Source organism: Anopheles nili, chromosome 3 (assembly GCF_943737925.1).
Source record: "Anopheles nili chromosome 3, idAnoNiliSN_F5_01, whole genome shotgun sequence".
NCBI lineage: Eukaryota > Metazoa > Arthropoda > Insecta > Diptera > Culicidae > Anopheles > Anopheles nili.
The window spans coordinates 13,702,442-13,717,759 of NC_071292.1; the positions used below are offsets into that span (position 1 = coordinate 13,702,442).

Genomic DNA, 15,318 nt, shown 5'->3' on the forward strand with positions numbered 1-15,318 from the left:
GCCTTATTTACGTACTTTTGACTCAATATTTCCACCCATTAGAACCGGAAATGCGTGCACAATAAACGATAAGACAAATTTGCACTTAACGTTCGTCTCTCGTCACGCAAAACGACATGCTGCAATGGCAACAAGCACCAACCAGAACGGAAGCCCCAATGCCAACATAATGTCGCGCGTGCCGCGTCCCTGAATCGCTACCCTCCATCGTGGGGTGGTTTCTTTTGTCCTCCCGGAAACAATTCATAGTTTCGCTGCCAACCGCTTCCTAAAACAACGGCCAAACATAATTGTACCCACCGTGGCTTTTTTATGTGTTTATTCCTCCACGGCGGGCTTTTTTCTCCTGTTTTGTCTTCAGCCCTCGCGTGGTGCGTCTCAAACGCCACACAGCCTCAACGGGAACGGGTTCATTTATACGAGTTCGCTGCCCGTAAGTCCCTGAGCGAGAGCAAGGACCAACCTCGCACCCAAGCCAGGAATCTCGTTTGTTGTGTAAACATGCGAAAAATCGTAAACGACACAACCGTTTTCCCCCATAGCGGCTGGTATGGGCTCTCCACCGCGACCTTGTTATCCCTGGGAACGCGCGCGCGAAAGGAAAACGTTTTCCAAGCGCACGGTATGAATCATTTCATAGTTGTGTGTGTGTTTTGTTGCGAGACAGAAGAGAACCAAACACCTGCACGGAAGTACGAGATAGAGACATTGTTTGCAAAAAGAGAACTCCTGCGCGAGAGGGAGGCAGAGAGAACAAAAGAAAGAAAGAGAAAAAAGGGCTCCCTATTTCCAGCCGGCTGTCGATAAGTTCGTGGTGGTTACACGGTTACCGTCGTCACCGCCGTTTCCGGCCGGGTGTCAAAAGCTGTGATTATGGTTTGATTTTTCCCCCGTGCGTTTCGTCATCAACACGCGCGCGGTTTCTTCCGAAGGCGCCAGTAGGCAGGCAGGCTGGCAGGCAAAAGTGGCGCGGACAATTTTCCTCAGCACGCGACCACTCGAGCACGGGCACGAAGCTCGATCTCGGGTGGTGGAAAATTCTACCGAGCAAAACACGAGCCCGTACGCCGGTCGCCGAATGGCAGCGTGCGAAACCGAACCACGACACCGGTGACTTCGATTCGCGACCTAGCAACGAAGCCGTAGGCAACTGGCTTTCTGCGAGTGTTTTCCATCGAAGGTGGCCAGGGGAAAATCTCAAGCAAAACTCTCAACTAAACGTTCGCCCACCAAAGAGGGTGACCGGCGAATGTCGTGCTTCACGGCGGACCGAGACCGGGACGGTCGGTGGCTTCTTAAGCAGTTTATGTTTACGCTCGCAACCGTTCGGTTTGGTCTCGCGGTTCGTCCTTGATGGCGTGGTTCGCGTAGAACCATTTGCAATCGCTACTCGGTTTGATGCGGGCTGTGGCGGATTAAACGTGCGCAGTGCGTGAAACAGGATCGGTTTTTTGGGGGCCCAGTTCTGCGCTGCAAATTCGGAACATTTAACCGATGTTTGGGATTGATTTCAATTAGCCAAAAAACTCTTCTCTCGGTGCGATGACGCGTGGAGACTTATAGTGTGAACTTATAGCGTGAAACCAGATATCTTCCAGATTGTAACGGTGATATGAGAGACGGCCGTTTATTGGTGGGTTGTGGCGCAGGCATGGATTTATGGTGCAAGGCGTTCTTATTGATCCTGCTTGGAACCACGAGCAGCTATGCGCTGCTGGATGTTTCCGGAAGTGAGTACAAGTGATAATGCGAAACAGATTCAATAGTGTCTGTTGGTTATGCTTTGCGTAGATCTTTCCATTGCTTTACTTACAATTCAAAACATGAAACGATATGTTTAAAAAGAAGTAGTGTTGGAAAGTTATTTTTTTCAAATAGTTTAGTAATTAGTTAAGTAAGCTTTATCCTAATAAACATAAACCAAAAGAGAAAATCCAAACGTGTACGAATAAAAGACATCTTTTAATGGCAATTAATTTGTTATTTAAGCCTCGAAAATAATTGATTTTGGCTGCTAAATGTCTTATAATTAAAATAATTCAAAAGTGTAGTAGCTATGTTTTTAATTAACAAAACATCGTTTTATGTAACATTTTACTGGTAGATTGACACATTATATAGTTAAAACTGATTTCGTACCATGGATTTCCTTTGAATAACATTAAATTTCCAATTGCTAGCGGTGATTTTCAAGCGGTAACTCATTTAACTAATCATGATACAAGTAAAATAAATGTTGAATTCAGATCAAAATTAAACCATATCTTTTTTTTTAAATAAGGTCAGATAATCGATAAGATGATCTTACCACTACATCTTTTCTTTTAATCATAACTGGTTTATTATTTCGTTCATACGCTGAATTAAACTGCCTTACAATCTTTTTTGAGGAATCTATCATGTAATATCTTTTATATAACGACATTTCCATTAACATCCAATATGCCCTAATCAAGTCCATTAAATATCGACCTCTACGGGACAGTTTCAGTGCACGTTTTTACGCTTCCCAGACCTGCTCAACTATTATCATCTTCCGGAATAGCAGATAATTTAATATGCTCTTCCGAAAGCAATCTGCTTAATATCCTACACGCATCGTCCGTCCTCCGACCGCTCGGTCGCCTCCGCATCGTGTATGTTTCACTTTATTTCACCCCACCACGATGTACCATGTAACGGTGAAACCTTTTGTAACAAGATAACGACGCAGCACACCTCCCACACGAGCGCCGGAAGGGGTTTTCCATTCAAAAGAGGTCGGAGGCCCGTCCTACGATTCGCATGTACTTGTTATTGAATCAAGCAAAAGCCACAACATTACGCGTGTTAAACATCTCGACTCGTGGCGCTGCGGGCGACTCTTCCATGTGATTCTCTGCCCAACTATCGCCCCCTCAAAGCCACCGAGTGCCACTTTGTGCGAGAGATTCCATTAAACGGCTGGAATTCCACAGTCCCGAAGCGCCGACAAAAGTTATCTCGAGAGCCACCTGTAGCCACCATCTCGCAAGCTCGAAGCTCGAGTCAGTCCAGATCCACCGAACGATACGCCTGCCTGCTTGACGGTAACCCAAATGCACCCGCAGGATGCACCGAAACCACCGAAACCACCCGAGGGAGGCGGCTTTAACAAAAGGCAGCAGCCGATGGCGTCGTGTCGTCCAAAGCCCCCACCGGCAGCACACGGCCCCCGGGGAAAAGCTTTCTGTGGAATTAGATGTGTGTAATTATATAATTAGTTTTATCCGCCGTGTTTAATTAAAACTGTGGGGCCAATCGGGGTGGCAGAGCGTGCGGTCACGGTCGGGAAGTGCAACACCAACGCCATCGATGGATAAATCCTGCACAGCATCTGCTTGCTGGATTGCTGCCTGGGAACTTATCGCAATGGGGAAGCGTTCAAACCCACCACAAGGATACGCACTGAAGCGGCTCGAGGTGGCGTTGAAGCGACGGAAAGCCTTTCGACTTCCCTGAGCTTGCTCTTATCGGGCTCTAGCGTGACGAGAGCTACAATACCGGTGAGGGTTTTGAGGTTTTTCCCCCAAAACAGCGTGTTCGATTATTTGCTCAACCACTAAATCGAGCGTGTAAACATGCGTGACATCGTGATTTTTGCTCCCATCCGTGACGAAATTCGGCGCAACGAGAGGTTCTTGAGGATTTTCCCCTTGAGAGTCGGTGTACCTTTTTGGGGAAGCTGTTTGCCTTGCAGGCTGACAAAAAGGGTGCGTTCGTGGAGAGTGGCTCAGAAACGGGTTAAAAAAGGAAGAGTCGCTTTCTTGATTTTCTATTGTTTCGAACGTTTCATGTTTGCGTAACGCTAAATAAACACATAATTTTGGGAGAACCTCTATGCCATGGAATACAAAAAGTGTGCGTGCGTGCTCGTCGGAATAAGCTGTGTTGGCAAGCTTCACAGAACTAAAGTTTGAAGACATTTCCAGCCTTATTTTGTCTGTGCTACATTCCACAACGACTTCAAGCCTCATCCACCCGATGCGATAGATTGCGTATCGCTGACCTCGCGCGAACATGTCTCCGAAAAATCCGCGGCATCGTTAAAAACCTTTTAAATTCTTCTGATTATCATAATGCTAGCGGATGTTTGACCTGTCACCGAAGGATATAAAGCAAGCCGAACCACACCAACAAACTCGACGGTTGACAGCGTAATGTAAGATATCTGGCCGCCTTTAACGCGCTTCAGCAGCGGCTTTTAGCCTTCCAACGCGAAGCATAAAATGCTACGGAAAAGAAAGGAGCAAAACAAAAACCCAAACGACTCAAATCCAACCGACAGCATTTAAACACCAGCAATTAAAGAAAACCAACCACCCGGAGCAGGGAAAAAATGGAAATTCATGTCATGTTAAGCGCCACCATCATCAGCCGCGCTAGCCTCGAAGGTGTCCCGAAAGCGACACAGGGCTGAGGGACGGATTTAAAAAGCCGGTGAGACAATGATATCCATTTTAATGGCATCTTAGAGCCGTGGGTGGAGAGCCACATTCACGCTAATGCCACCGGTGCCACGACGATCGCGGAAGGTGCGGATGACTCACAATTAAGTCACTAAATCAACGGCCAGTCAACGGTGGCGTACAATCGGGCTGCCTTCATCGGGAGGAATTTTTTGAAGGTTATGTTTTAGTGTAAGGCATTTGTTGAGCTTGGCTTTTTTCTGTGCTAAAATAAAAACCCGCACGTCGGTGCTCCATTATGGGCTTTTGGGTGGCACTACTGCCTTCCACAAAAAAGGTCAGTTTACCATTTGAAATGGACTTTTATTTTCCATCGCCACTCGTGCGGCCCATTACGTGCCCATTCCTACGGGGTAAATGTTATCACTTGGCATTTTCCATCTGGTTTCACGTTCCGTCGGTTTCGCTTGAGAGCTGGCGAACCCCTTTCGGGAACGCTTGGTGCTGGCGACGTGATTAGATCAAAGTGAGCAAACAGTCGATTTTTAACTCAATTAAAAGCCGCTCGGTGGAGTCAATAAACCATTTAATTAGAAAATCACCAAACACCCCGCCAGTGCTCGCAGCGGAAGCAACTTCAAGAACCGGCCTCCAGCGAAGGGTGGGCAGTGCTCACATTCCGGTCCCGGGTATCGATTTAGCGATTAACTGTAATTGGTCCACGCTCCGGTGGCGCCCGCTGCTGGGTTCGCATGGTGACGGCCGAGTTTTTCTTCGGACCGAATATGAGCCTCCTTTCGGTGCCGGGGATGGTGCCAGCCGAAACTGATGTATTCGTTTCGATTTCGAGCGCCACCCCTTTCGGCTGCCGCAATACGCCAATAGGGGGGACGTCAGAGCATAAAGCATAAAAAGGCTGGCCCAACACGAGCGAGTATAGAATAATAAAACAAAAACAAAAACAAGAACGAGAATTTACAACTTCAATTAACGCTAATAATCCGGAAGCAGTTTATAGCTCAATTTTCTTCCGGCCACCCTTCGCGTGGTTTTCTCGTAATCCTTTCGGCCGTGCGATCGTGCAAAGGACGAGGTATCCTGTCGTGTGGGGAGCTCTAACCAACCCAGCCGGGACTGATAATCCGCAACGCGAAAGGCTAGTTCTCGAGGTTGCTCTTTGGTGTCGAACAAGGCGAGCAGCCATTGCAGACGCTTCGCACGCGCCCAAGACGCTCAGTGGGATGATGAGCAAACCCGAGAACGATGGAAGATAATTTTCTGCCTCCTTTTATTGGCGGCAAACAATCACGTGAGGGTACGTATGAATAATAATAACCCTGCAGTTCCCTTCATCGGTAATGCATCTGGGGCAGCGGCAAAATTTCAATATGTCAAACAAGAAGCGGATCCATCACCACAGCAACTGCATGATGGTGCTTGACTACTAGATCGAAACGACCGCATAACGCGCGATACAGGAAGCAACCCCAACGGTACATTGAGAGTGAGTGAGAGAGAGCTACAGTGAGTGAGAATGGGATGGAACGAGACAGGCAAATTTGATTGGATGTATCGACACACGCCGCCCGAAGCGTTTGAGAGGGAAAGGATTGTTCGCGGTTTTCTTGGATGGTCCTTTCGCTGGGATTGATTTATTGCCATTTCTCAAGATATGATAAGACGAGGCTCGGTGCTTTGGGTTTTCAATTTCATTGCAAGGCACCGTGAGGCCTCAAGAACCAACAATATTGTACATGGTGGATTAGGATACACCAAGAACATTTGCGCTTCAACGGGGAACTTTTGGTTCGTTTGTGTTTTTAAATCTGGCTTTTAATCTAGACATATATGCTTTAATGCATGTTTTTTCCTAAATAAACTTAAAACCTGTTCGAACATCTATTAAATTTTCATCGCTGAAAAGCAAACACACTCTTCCGAAAAGCGAAATTTGCAATTCAATCATTCCGTAGTCCTTCTTGCGGCTACTCAAATAAACAGCCGGATCGGTAAAAGCATAGAATAACACAAAAACAACATTCGATCCTTCTGAAAACGGCCCCCAAATACACACACACAGGGTTTGCGCTTGCACGCCACATCGATGGAAAGCGTCCCGGTGTCCGGATGTGCCGACACGGAAGTGACGGACCCGCTGGTACGGTGACCATTTTGGCACTGGCCTGCTCGTTCGTTGAGACGTTCGGAACCCCTTGAATGATCCGGATCGAAGTGACCACCGTGAGGGTGCTGGTCTCGGTCAAAAAGTGACCGCCGTCTAGGCGCAATGATTAACGGCGGGAAGGTATTATTATTTCTAAATTAGACGTGATTATGGGAATTTGCAATTGATTTTTCAACGGTCCGTTTCACCGTGCTGGTCTGACGTTGAACGCCTGGGCCCTCTTTGGAACCTTACAAACAACGACACCTGGTTGCATGCAACGGGCGGTGAAAACGTCAATAGGCGGCCACTTACGGGATTTTGCACTCGAGGCTTTCCCCTCGAGAAAAGGGCACGAAAAAAGGCCCCACTTGGTGGCGAATGCAAGGGTTCGTGTCTCGGTTAAGTACGATCGGAAGTTCCGCTCCTGGCCTCGAACCCGAACCGGAACTGCTGCCGTTAACGAAGGAGACTTAAGTAAGACAAGACGCTGGCTACTCCTGGTGGGTTGGTGTTGGTCGAGGCACGTCAGTGTGCCCGTGTTTACATAATAACGACGTCGATGACGATGATGATAGGATGTGAAGTCGAAACACTCCTTTGCGGGTGAGTTTGGTTAACCCTTGAAAGTCAGTAGGGAATTTTTGATCATCGAAATTAGAACATCAAAAACAGATGTTTCTTAGATCGATTGTAATGGAAACAAGGGTTAAACAAATTTATATCTACAACTACTTCCAATCCACCAAGAAATGATCGGCATTAAATGATCCCTTTCCATCTCCGTGCATCACAAGGGTTAGCTTTCTCACACCGCAATGTGTCCAGCTGGGTTTTTCCACTTTTCCGATCCCCGTTAGGAAGTTGCCGATGGGGTCTAATGTGACGTAAACACCACCTAAACGTTCCATGAAGAAAATGTACACGGACGTGGCACGGAAAATGTGCCCGTTAGTTTCACTCTCGCGCAGGCAAAACTTTGCACAAACTTTGAACTTTTAGCTGCTTTCAGCCGCGAACTTTAGATGAAGTCAAACGAAGGTGAATTCAAAACAAAAATAAAGGAAGCTGCCTCCGTTGGGCAAGTGCCAAGTGCGTCAGCATTCCTGGAAAGTGATCCAGTGTTTAACCAGAAAAAAAGAGAGACTCTTGCTGTCTTCTTCGACGTACCATTTGCCCCTTCACGTGTGGGCTCTCTCATTAGCGCCCTGCTTGTTCAGAATGTTTTGGTTTTTTTCAGCGATTTTTCGGTCACAACCAGCACAGTGCGAATATATGCGGAAGCACATTAAACTGCTGACAAAACAAGGCGAAAAGCCCCGAGCGGAAGCGCGCGTCGACCCTCACCGGCCACAGGACAGCCAATTTTCCCGCCCGGTGAGCAATTTGTCAGGCCAAGTGCTCGAGCGCGATAGTGAAAGACCCCCCCTCGGGCCGGGTGCGCAAATAAACAAATGAATAAAATTCTGCTGAACGGCAACCGGAGTCAGTAAAACTTACGGCTAGGAAATGAGTAATTTTCTCATCCCTTGTTTCGCTATTATTTTTCGTGTTTGACGATTAGCGGGGCTACGAAGTAAAACATACACACGAAAACCCGCGCCATGGCATAAAGTGGGCAAAAAGTGAACCCACTCCTTCTTGTACTCCTTTTCCCCCAAGGTGGGTCTCGCAGAGTGCTGCCGAAAAGAAAATGAGTGTTAAATCTGCCCCTGGCATGCAATAAAAATATTTACACCAGCGCGAACGTTAAGCCGTTAACCGAACGGTAGCTTTTCGCCCCTTTTTTTCCGGCAACCCACCACCCAGGGACAGTATAATTTCACTCGCGTTCACCACTCATTCTTGGGTCTGTCTCCTGTTGGTTTTTTCGTGCATTAGTCCTCGATGTTTTTGTGCCTTGCGAATGGCACGAAAAACGGCACCACGGATGGGATCCATGTCCCCGACACGACGTGGCGCGAGGTGACAAATAAAAGCGAAATCAAATACAAATTATGTCATTACTAATTTATTATTCTAATTTCACCCATTCTGCCCGTCCGGCAGTGGCTAATGTTTGTCGCTCTCATGTGCGGGCGCCCCTTTCCCGATTAAGAACCAAGTGGAATAGTTCGCGAGGGTGAAAAACAAACCTTCGTCATCCGCTCGAACGGGAGATTATTAGCCACCGTTATGGGAAATGTGGTCAATAAATTTCTCACTTTCGTGACGCACCAAAGGCGCGTCCAACGCGTACGGTGACGATAAATTCTCAACGGTAGGTCGGATGTCAGGCGCTAGTGCTAGCGAAGTAGGCTATGCTTAAGGAGTTGACACAAATGTCAGTGCGTTTGGGAGCTTTTCCTTCTCTCCAACGGGCATTTAAAGTCTAATCAGGCCCTTTTTGTTTTTCAGGGGAGTAGTTTGGATAAACGTCAGGTTCTCGCAAGATCCCCAAACGGCGCAGCGTGAGATCGTGACGAGGAAAAAGGACAAAAGCACCCTGCTGCCCGTTTATCAGAACATCGTTTTGCTTCTGCGACGGCCCTCGCGGTGTGAAAATAGCACTCCAGTGCAAGAACAATAGAACGATCAGACGGAACGCAGATAGGCGAGTGCTACCCACAGGGAAAGAAGTAAAAATTTCCAAACAAAAGACAACGCCCGACCCTCGGGGCAGTGCGTAAAGGGTGTGATTTTGCACGGGTTTTGTCTGACTTGCGATACGCGTAAGAAAAGAAAATTCCACCCACCCATCGGTGACCTTCGGCGTTTACAGTCTGCAAAGTTTCTTATCTGCAGCGTACGGTCACGGTTGCGTTTTTTTTTCTTTCTTCAAATTGTGATCGAGGGATCGATGATGAGGTGACAATTGCAGCATTGTCCGTAATCCCAGACGGGGAGTTTGTTGAAAAAAGGGGCTGCAATGGAATGGGAGAAATCATGAAAAGGCGATGGTTTTGAGTGAGGCATTTCTCTAAGGCGGATTGAGCGGTATCGTAGTAGGGGTCTTGAAAAAAGAGATTATTTTTGTTGAATATAATTTTCGAAGGAATGAGAAGGGATTGTGCCGTGGGTTTATTATATAGTTCTAGAAAAATTGCATTGGGGGGTACGATAAGAACAATGCCATAATACATCGCAAGTATTCTTCAGAGGATGATAGTATTATTCCGTTATCCAGAAAAGCACATCGAACACTGTCTATGAAAATATTGAATTAATTTTATGAAAGTTCATTTGGAACGTAACGTGCATTTTCTTCCGATTTCAAGGACCTCATAGCGCACAGTTCCGTACCTGTTCGATTAATTAACTTTCATAAATATGTTCCCCAGTTATGCCACAATTGGATTCAATCAAATTCAATACATTCCACCTAACCATCGCCCATTATCTTCCAGAAGGACTCTTCCGTTGCGATGCTACCCGTGGCCGAATAGTTTCGCAATCAGTGGCTGAGTAAAAACGATCCGCTACAAATGAGCAAATTAGCCCAACCAAACCGTCAGCGGTCTCTCACCAACCTGGTCTCCAGATGAAGCGCGTCAGCAATTATAAATCAATACCACAAAACCGAACCGATCCGCCATCGCTTCCCTGCACCGCAACACGTGAAGCTGCAAAAGTTTTGCCACTCAACTTTGTCCATACCCTAGTTCTCGGCTCGCTGGCTCTGCAGGACGATTGCTAAAAGCGCCACTGAAACTTTGCACTGCCTCGTGCCTAGCCAAACGAAGGCTTCGGGGGAGGGTAGAGTAGCAACGAGGACGATTCGGGAGCTGCAAACTTCACCCAACCCGGAGTGCATGTATGCCCGCGCCGTGTGCACTTTTGCGGCTTACCGAGTGCACGAGTTAAACGCCACTAATACTAGCCTTATGATAAATGCACCATTTGCAACCAAACTAGCCGGTAGTTTCCCGGGTCGTCACATGCGATCACTCCATCCCTTTCGCCTTTTAAGCTACCCCTTCTTCCAGGGTTGTAGAAAGTTTCGCTCCTTACAACAACTCGCAACAATCGACCACCTTGCACCACGGCGCCCGTAATGGAGGTTTAAGTAAACAGTCACATAATCATGTCGCGGGGGGTGGGTTCTCCGTGGCGCTTAACCTCCCCCAATGCCAATCCATTCGCCAATCCAACTTCCTGCCGGGCGTCTTTACTGGGGTGGAAGATTTATGCGGTTGTGAAGCAATAACAGCCACCTTTCCCATCTCCGGCATCGCTTACGACTTGAGAATAACTTAATTGACCGCCAACTTTCCACTCACCAGTAGATGTTATTTTCGTTTATTTATTATTCTCTCTCTCTCTCTCTCTCTCTCTCTCTCTCTCTCTCTTTCTCTCTCTTCTATTTCTCTCTCATGCCGATCCCAACCCTCTGTGATCGCCCGACCGGATGTGTGGATGCACTGCAGTCGATCCGAAATTCAGCGCCCCGATAGCGAACGTAACCGTGCCCGTGGGCCGCGAAGGAGTGATGACGTGCACGGTGCACGATTTGTACAAATACAAGGTAATTGGGTGGCCGCGTTTCCGGTGGTTTCCGTTTCCGCCTGCCCTTATTCCGATTGTGTGCCATTTCCGGTGCTGGCGTTCGGCTTTGGGGTGGATAATTAGCACCGATAGGGAAAAAGTGAAGCGAATTGTTCACGGTCATCGGTCATAATGGGGCAACCATACACGTTCGCTTGCTCGTTTGATTCGATATTACCGTGTTTTTCTGTGTGGTTTTTTAGGTCGCCTGGCTTCGGGTCGATACGCAGACGATTCTGACGATCGAAACGCTCGTGATAACGAAGAGCGAACGGATTGCGATTACGCACACCGAGCAGCGTATCTGGCAGCTGAGGATCAAGGACATCCGGGAGTCGGACAAGGGTTGGTACATGTGCCAGATCAACACGGACCCGATGAAGAGCCAGATGGGTTACTTGGACGTTGTTGGTAAGCTGGTTTGCCGATGGACATGTGTATTAAAAACGAAATTAATTTCAATATTATATTGGGTCTTTGGACACACATTGTTGTACGAAACCCCTACATTAACCACAGGAAGATTCAAAATCATGTCTTGTTAGCGAAAATGATAGATTCATATTAACACATGCGCCTATTCGCAAAGCATCCTTACAAGAAATGAAGAAAACCACGTAAACAGCTGCGCATTTACTGACGAAACGTCTAAAATCTTAGTAGGCACTGCCATTTCAAACTCGTTTTGAAAGAAGCCGTATGATCTTTCTGATCGCTGAACCCGCATATAGTAAACCCCACAGTAATGATTATTAATGTTTGCAACTTTCAATTATTAAATGAGTGAGCTGGATATGATGATCAATCCACCACACTCCAGCCACGAGAGAAGCAGAAACTCAATCAACGTTAATTTTCTCACTAAATCAACCGTACCGCTATTGCAGGCTCTTCCACGCGTTTGTTTTCTCGCTTCTCCCTTCGCTCTCCCACCAAACGCACCACCTGCGGGTCCAATTGCTTACCTGATTGCCGGCTGTCTGCTTCTTTAAAACGTGACCGGTTCCCAAAGCCAGCGCACCGGTGTTCCGCAGCGCGTTTCGACTTCAGCCGCTTTTCGATTGCCGCTCGGCACGAAAACCGCCAAGGCGCACTACGCCGTGCAGGAGGTCCTTTGAAGTTCAACTTTCATGCGAGCCTGCCGTCGTAACGTTGCCCCTTTTATGCCCCCCCCCTCCCCCCACTCCTGCTTTCCGCTATTTCACCACACGACCCCACCACCCGCGATCGGGCGATGAAAATCACGTTCCATGTGGCATTGGGCATCGGGCTTCAAACGCATTCCCTCGGCGCCGGCTCGGTGCCCTCGGTGACGCACAATTAATCGTTTATTTACTTATAGTGCTGCCTCGTGCGGGGAGCTACCGGGTGAAATAGTGCTGCAGCATTGTTAACCATTGCCCGGGGTGGTAACGGGCCTCGAGGTTGGGCACGCCGTAGAGACAATGCGTAGAAATTCCTGTCCCACCAGGCGAAAAGGGCTTCCACTTATAGCGTGGCCCTGGTTCACGTGCTCGATGCCACCATCGAGTCCTCCACCCCGTAAAGTCGCCGAGCTATCATTGACACCACAGTAAAAGTGACGAAATTGCGTGCAAATACTTTCACCTTCATCGTACCTTCCCGCATCGGGTGCTGGAAGACCCTCAAGGCGCACGGAAACGTAAATGGTTGTGATGAAAGTTTAAATACCTGCTGTGGGTGGTTGTTGAGGTCCTGCCACTCGAAAGGACTCCTTTTTCTCGACCACCACCAAAAGGAGTGGGAGGTTTTTTTTGGGAAAAGTTTTATGGAGATTTTTACGACCTCACCCTTCAACGGCGAACGGAGTGTTGGCTTAACGAGCCGCTGCCCATTGCTGTGTGGGGTGGATCGTAAGGTCGCGCGTAAGTAAGCGACACCCTCGCATCCCAAACACGAAGGACCTCTGCTTGGGTGCACCCACCCCCTGCTAGGCCGTTTGCGATAAATTATTATCCTATCTGCAAACACGCAAACACGAGATTAAAGATTTGGAAAAGTCCTTTCGCTGCACCAAACGTGCGAGAGGTTCGAGAGAGAGAGAGTGAGGGTTCGCTTTTCATATGCCAATGAGACAGCATTTCAGGTTTCTTATGGTAATTGGTGCTGGCGACCGGCGTTTAGGGGAATAACAAGTGACTCGAGCACACAAACTCGTTTGACTTATCCCAGCGAAGAGAAGGGAAAATTAAGGCTAAAAACCTCCTCGAACGGACGACCAAAGATGCCCAAAATCGATCGACTAATTCTTTACAACCCGCACCACACGTTCCCCCTAGTCCCACCCGACATCCTCGACTACCCAACCAGCCAAGACATGGTGGTCCAGGAGGGTAACAACGTGACGCTAACCTGCGCCGCAACGGGCGTTCCCGAGCCGACGGTCACCTGGAAGCGGGAAGGCGACAAATCGCTCACATCCGTCGAGGACTCCGGAAGTATGTATTATGCATTCACCAGCCCTCCTCCCGAGCTAACCGCTAATAATTACTTCATCATCACCCACCGGCATTAGTAACGAGCCACGATGGGGCGATGCTGCACATCCACAACGTTCAGCGGCACAACGCCGGTTCGTATCACTGCATCGCATCGAACGGCGTACCACCGACGGTCAGCAAGCGAATCATCGTAACAGTCAACTGTGCGTGCTCATTCCAGTGCTCGATAGCGATCTAACACCTAATGGCCGCCTTTCATTTCGTGTGTTTGTGTGTCATTTCAGTCCAACCGATTGTTCACCTACCGACACGCCAGTATTACGCGGACTTGGGTGGTCGAGTTGCGCTCGAGTGCTTCAGCGAGTCCCAGCCGGTTTCGATCAACTACTGGATGAAGCAGCGGGATGAGGTGATCCTGCCGGGTGGCACGTACGATGCCACGTTCGAGGATCACGTGCACAAGCTGGCGATGAAGCTGGTCGTACGCGTGGAGAAACCGGCCGACTTCGGTGTGTACAAGTGTGTGGCCAAAAATTCCCTCGGCACCACCGAGGGCTCGATGAAAATCTACCGGAAAACCTGTAAGTGAGGTTAAGGATGCCTCTCTTTGGAGGTTGGGTTAACCTTAATTGTCCCCTTTGCTTTTGCCATAGCTAAAATGAAACAGGTGGAAACGCAGTTCACTCAGCAAACGAACTTTCTCGGGGCGACGACGCTGTACAAGAACTACACCGATAACAAGATGAATGACGTCATGTTGACTTCGGCTTCGGCTGCGTCATCGAGCGGGACACCGAGGGTTGGTTCTTCCGGTTGGTTCACGCTGGCCGTGGCGATGCTCGCAAGCGTGGCGTTATGATAAGGAGGCAGGCTAAGGCAGCGTGCCCGACAAATGTTATACGAATTACATGTGCATATAGCGGTATTACTACGTTAGCCAGATGTTAAGAACGACGAATACAAATCAAACAAACAGTGTAACCTCCCAGCAAATGTAAATTGTTCTCCTGTTGTGCGAGCCGCATTAAACGCAGTAAAATCTATCGTCCATTTAACGAACTGAAATGTAAAGGACTTTTCTTTCATGCTGTAAAATTTGACAAAATCATGAAGAAAGAAACATGGAGATTACGAGTAAAAAATTATAGGTAAATTTTGCTCTTCGTACTACCAAACTTGCACACTGTTATTTTTCATGGTTCAATTTAGTTAGAAAATTTCTTCGTTGAAATATTTCACGGTGTGTCTGAAACAAGGACATTTTCCAAAGCAAAACTGTTATACTGTGGAAATTCATTCATGCCATTTACTACTGCTACTATAATAAAGTTCACCATTTGAATACAAGTCGATTCATACAAGCATTTATAGTAGTACAGACTTGGTATAAACAATAAACTGTGCTTCACGGAAAATCTTTCATGCTATAATCCTTTATGCTATATATCCTTTTTATCATGAAACATTTCATCGAAGCTTCCATATTTCAAGGAATCAGGACTTTTTGAGCTACGAACATGCTTTAAGGACTTGCATCCAATTGAATAATAAAATTGAAAAAATGTGGATTAGTAATATAAAATATGGTCACTTCACAGTATAAATATTTTTTCTCATCCGTGTTATATTTCATTGGTTTAAAGTGTATTACTGAAACTTAAGTAATGGTATGGCTGATAAATTATTGAATTTTATAAACCTGGCGAAGAAGAAAACTATTGAAAATGTAAAAAATATATCG

The 15,318-nt window shown here is 47.4% G+C and overlaps 1 protein-coding gene across 1 annotated transcript; it reads left to right on the forward strand.

Annotated features, from left to right (window-relative positions):
* The first annotated feature begins 1,651 nt into the window (after window positions 1-1,651).
* LOC128722815 (opioid-binding protein/cell adhesion molecule homolog) lies at window positions 1,652-14,436 on the forward strand. Its single transcript, XM_053816497.1, has 7 exons — window positions 1,652-1,730; window positions 10,998-11,095; window positions 11,319-11,526; window positions 13,416-13,574; window positions 13,652-13,780; window positions 13,862-14,158; window positions 14,231-14,436. Exons 1-7 carry the CDS (start codon window positions 1,652-1,654, stop codon window positions 14,434-14,436), a joined length of 1,176 nt encoding a protein of 391 aa, XP_053672472.1.
* Window positions 14,437-15,318: the final 882 nt, after the last annotated feature.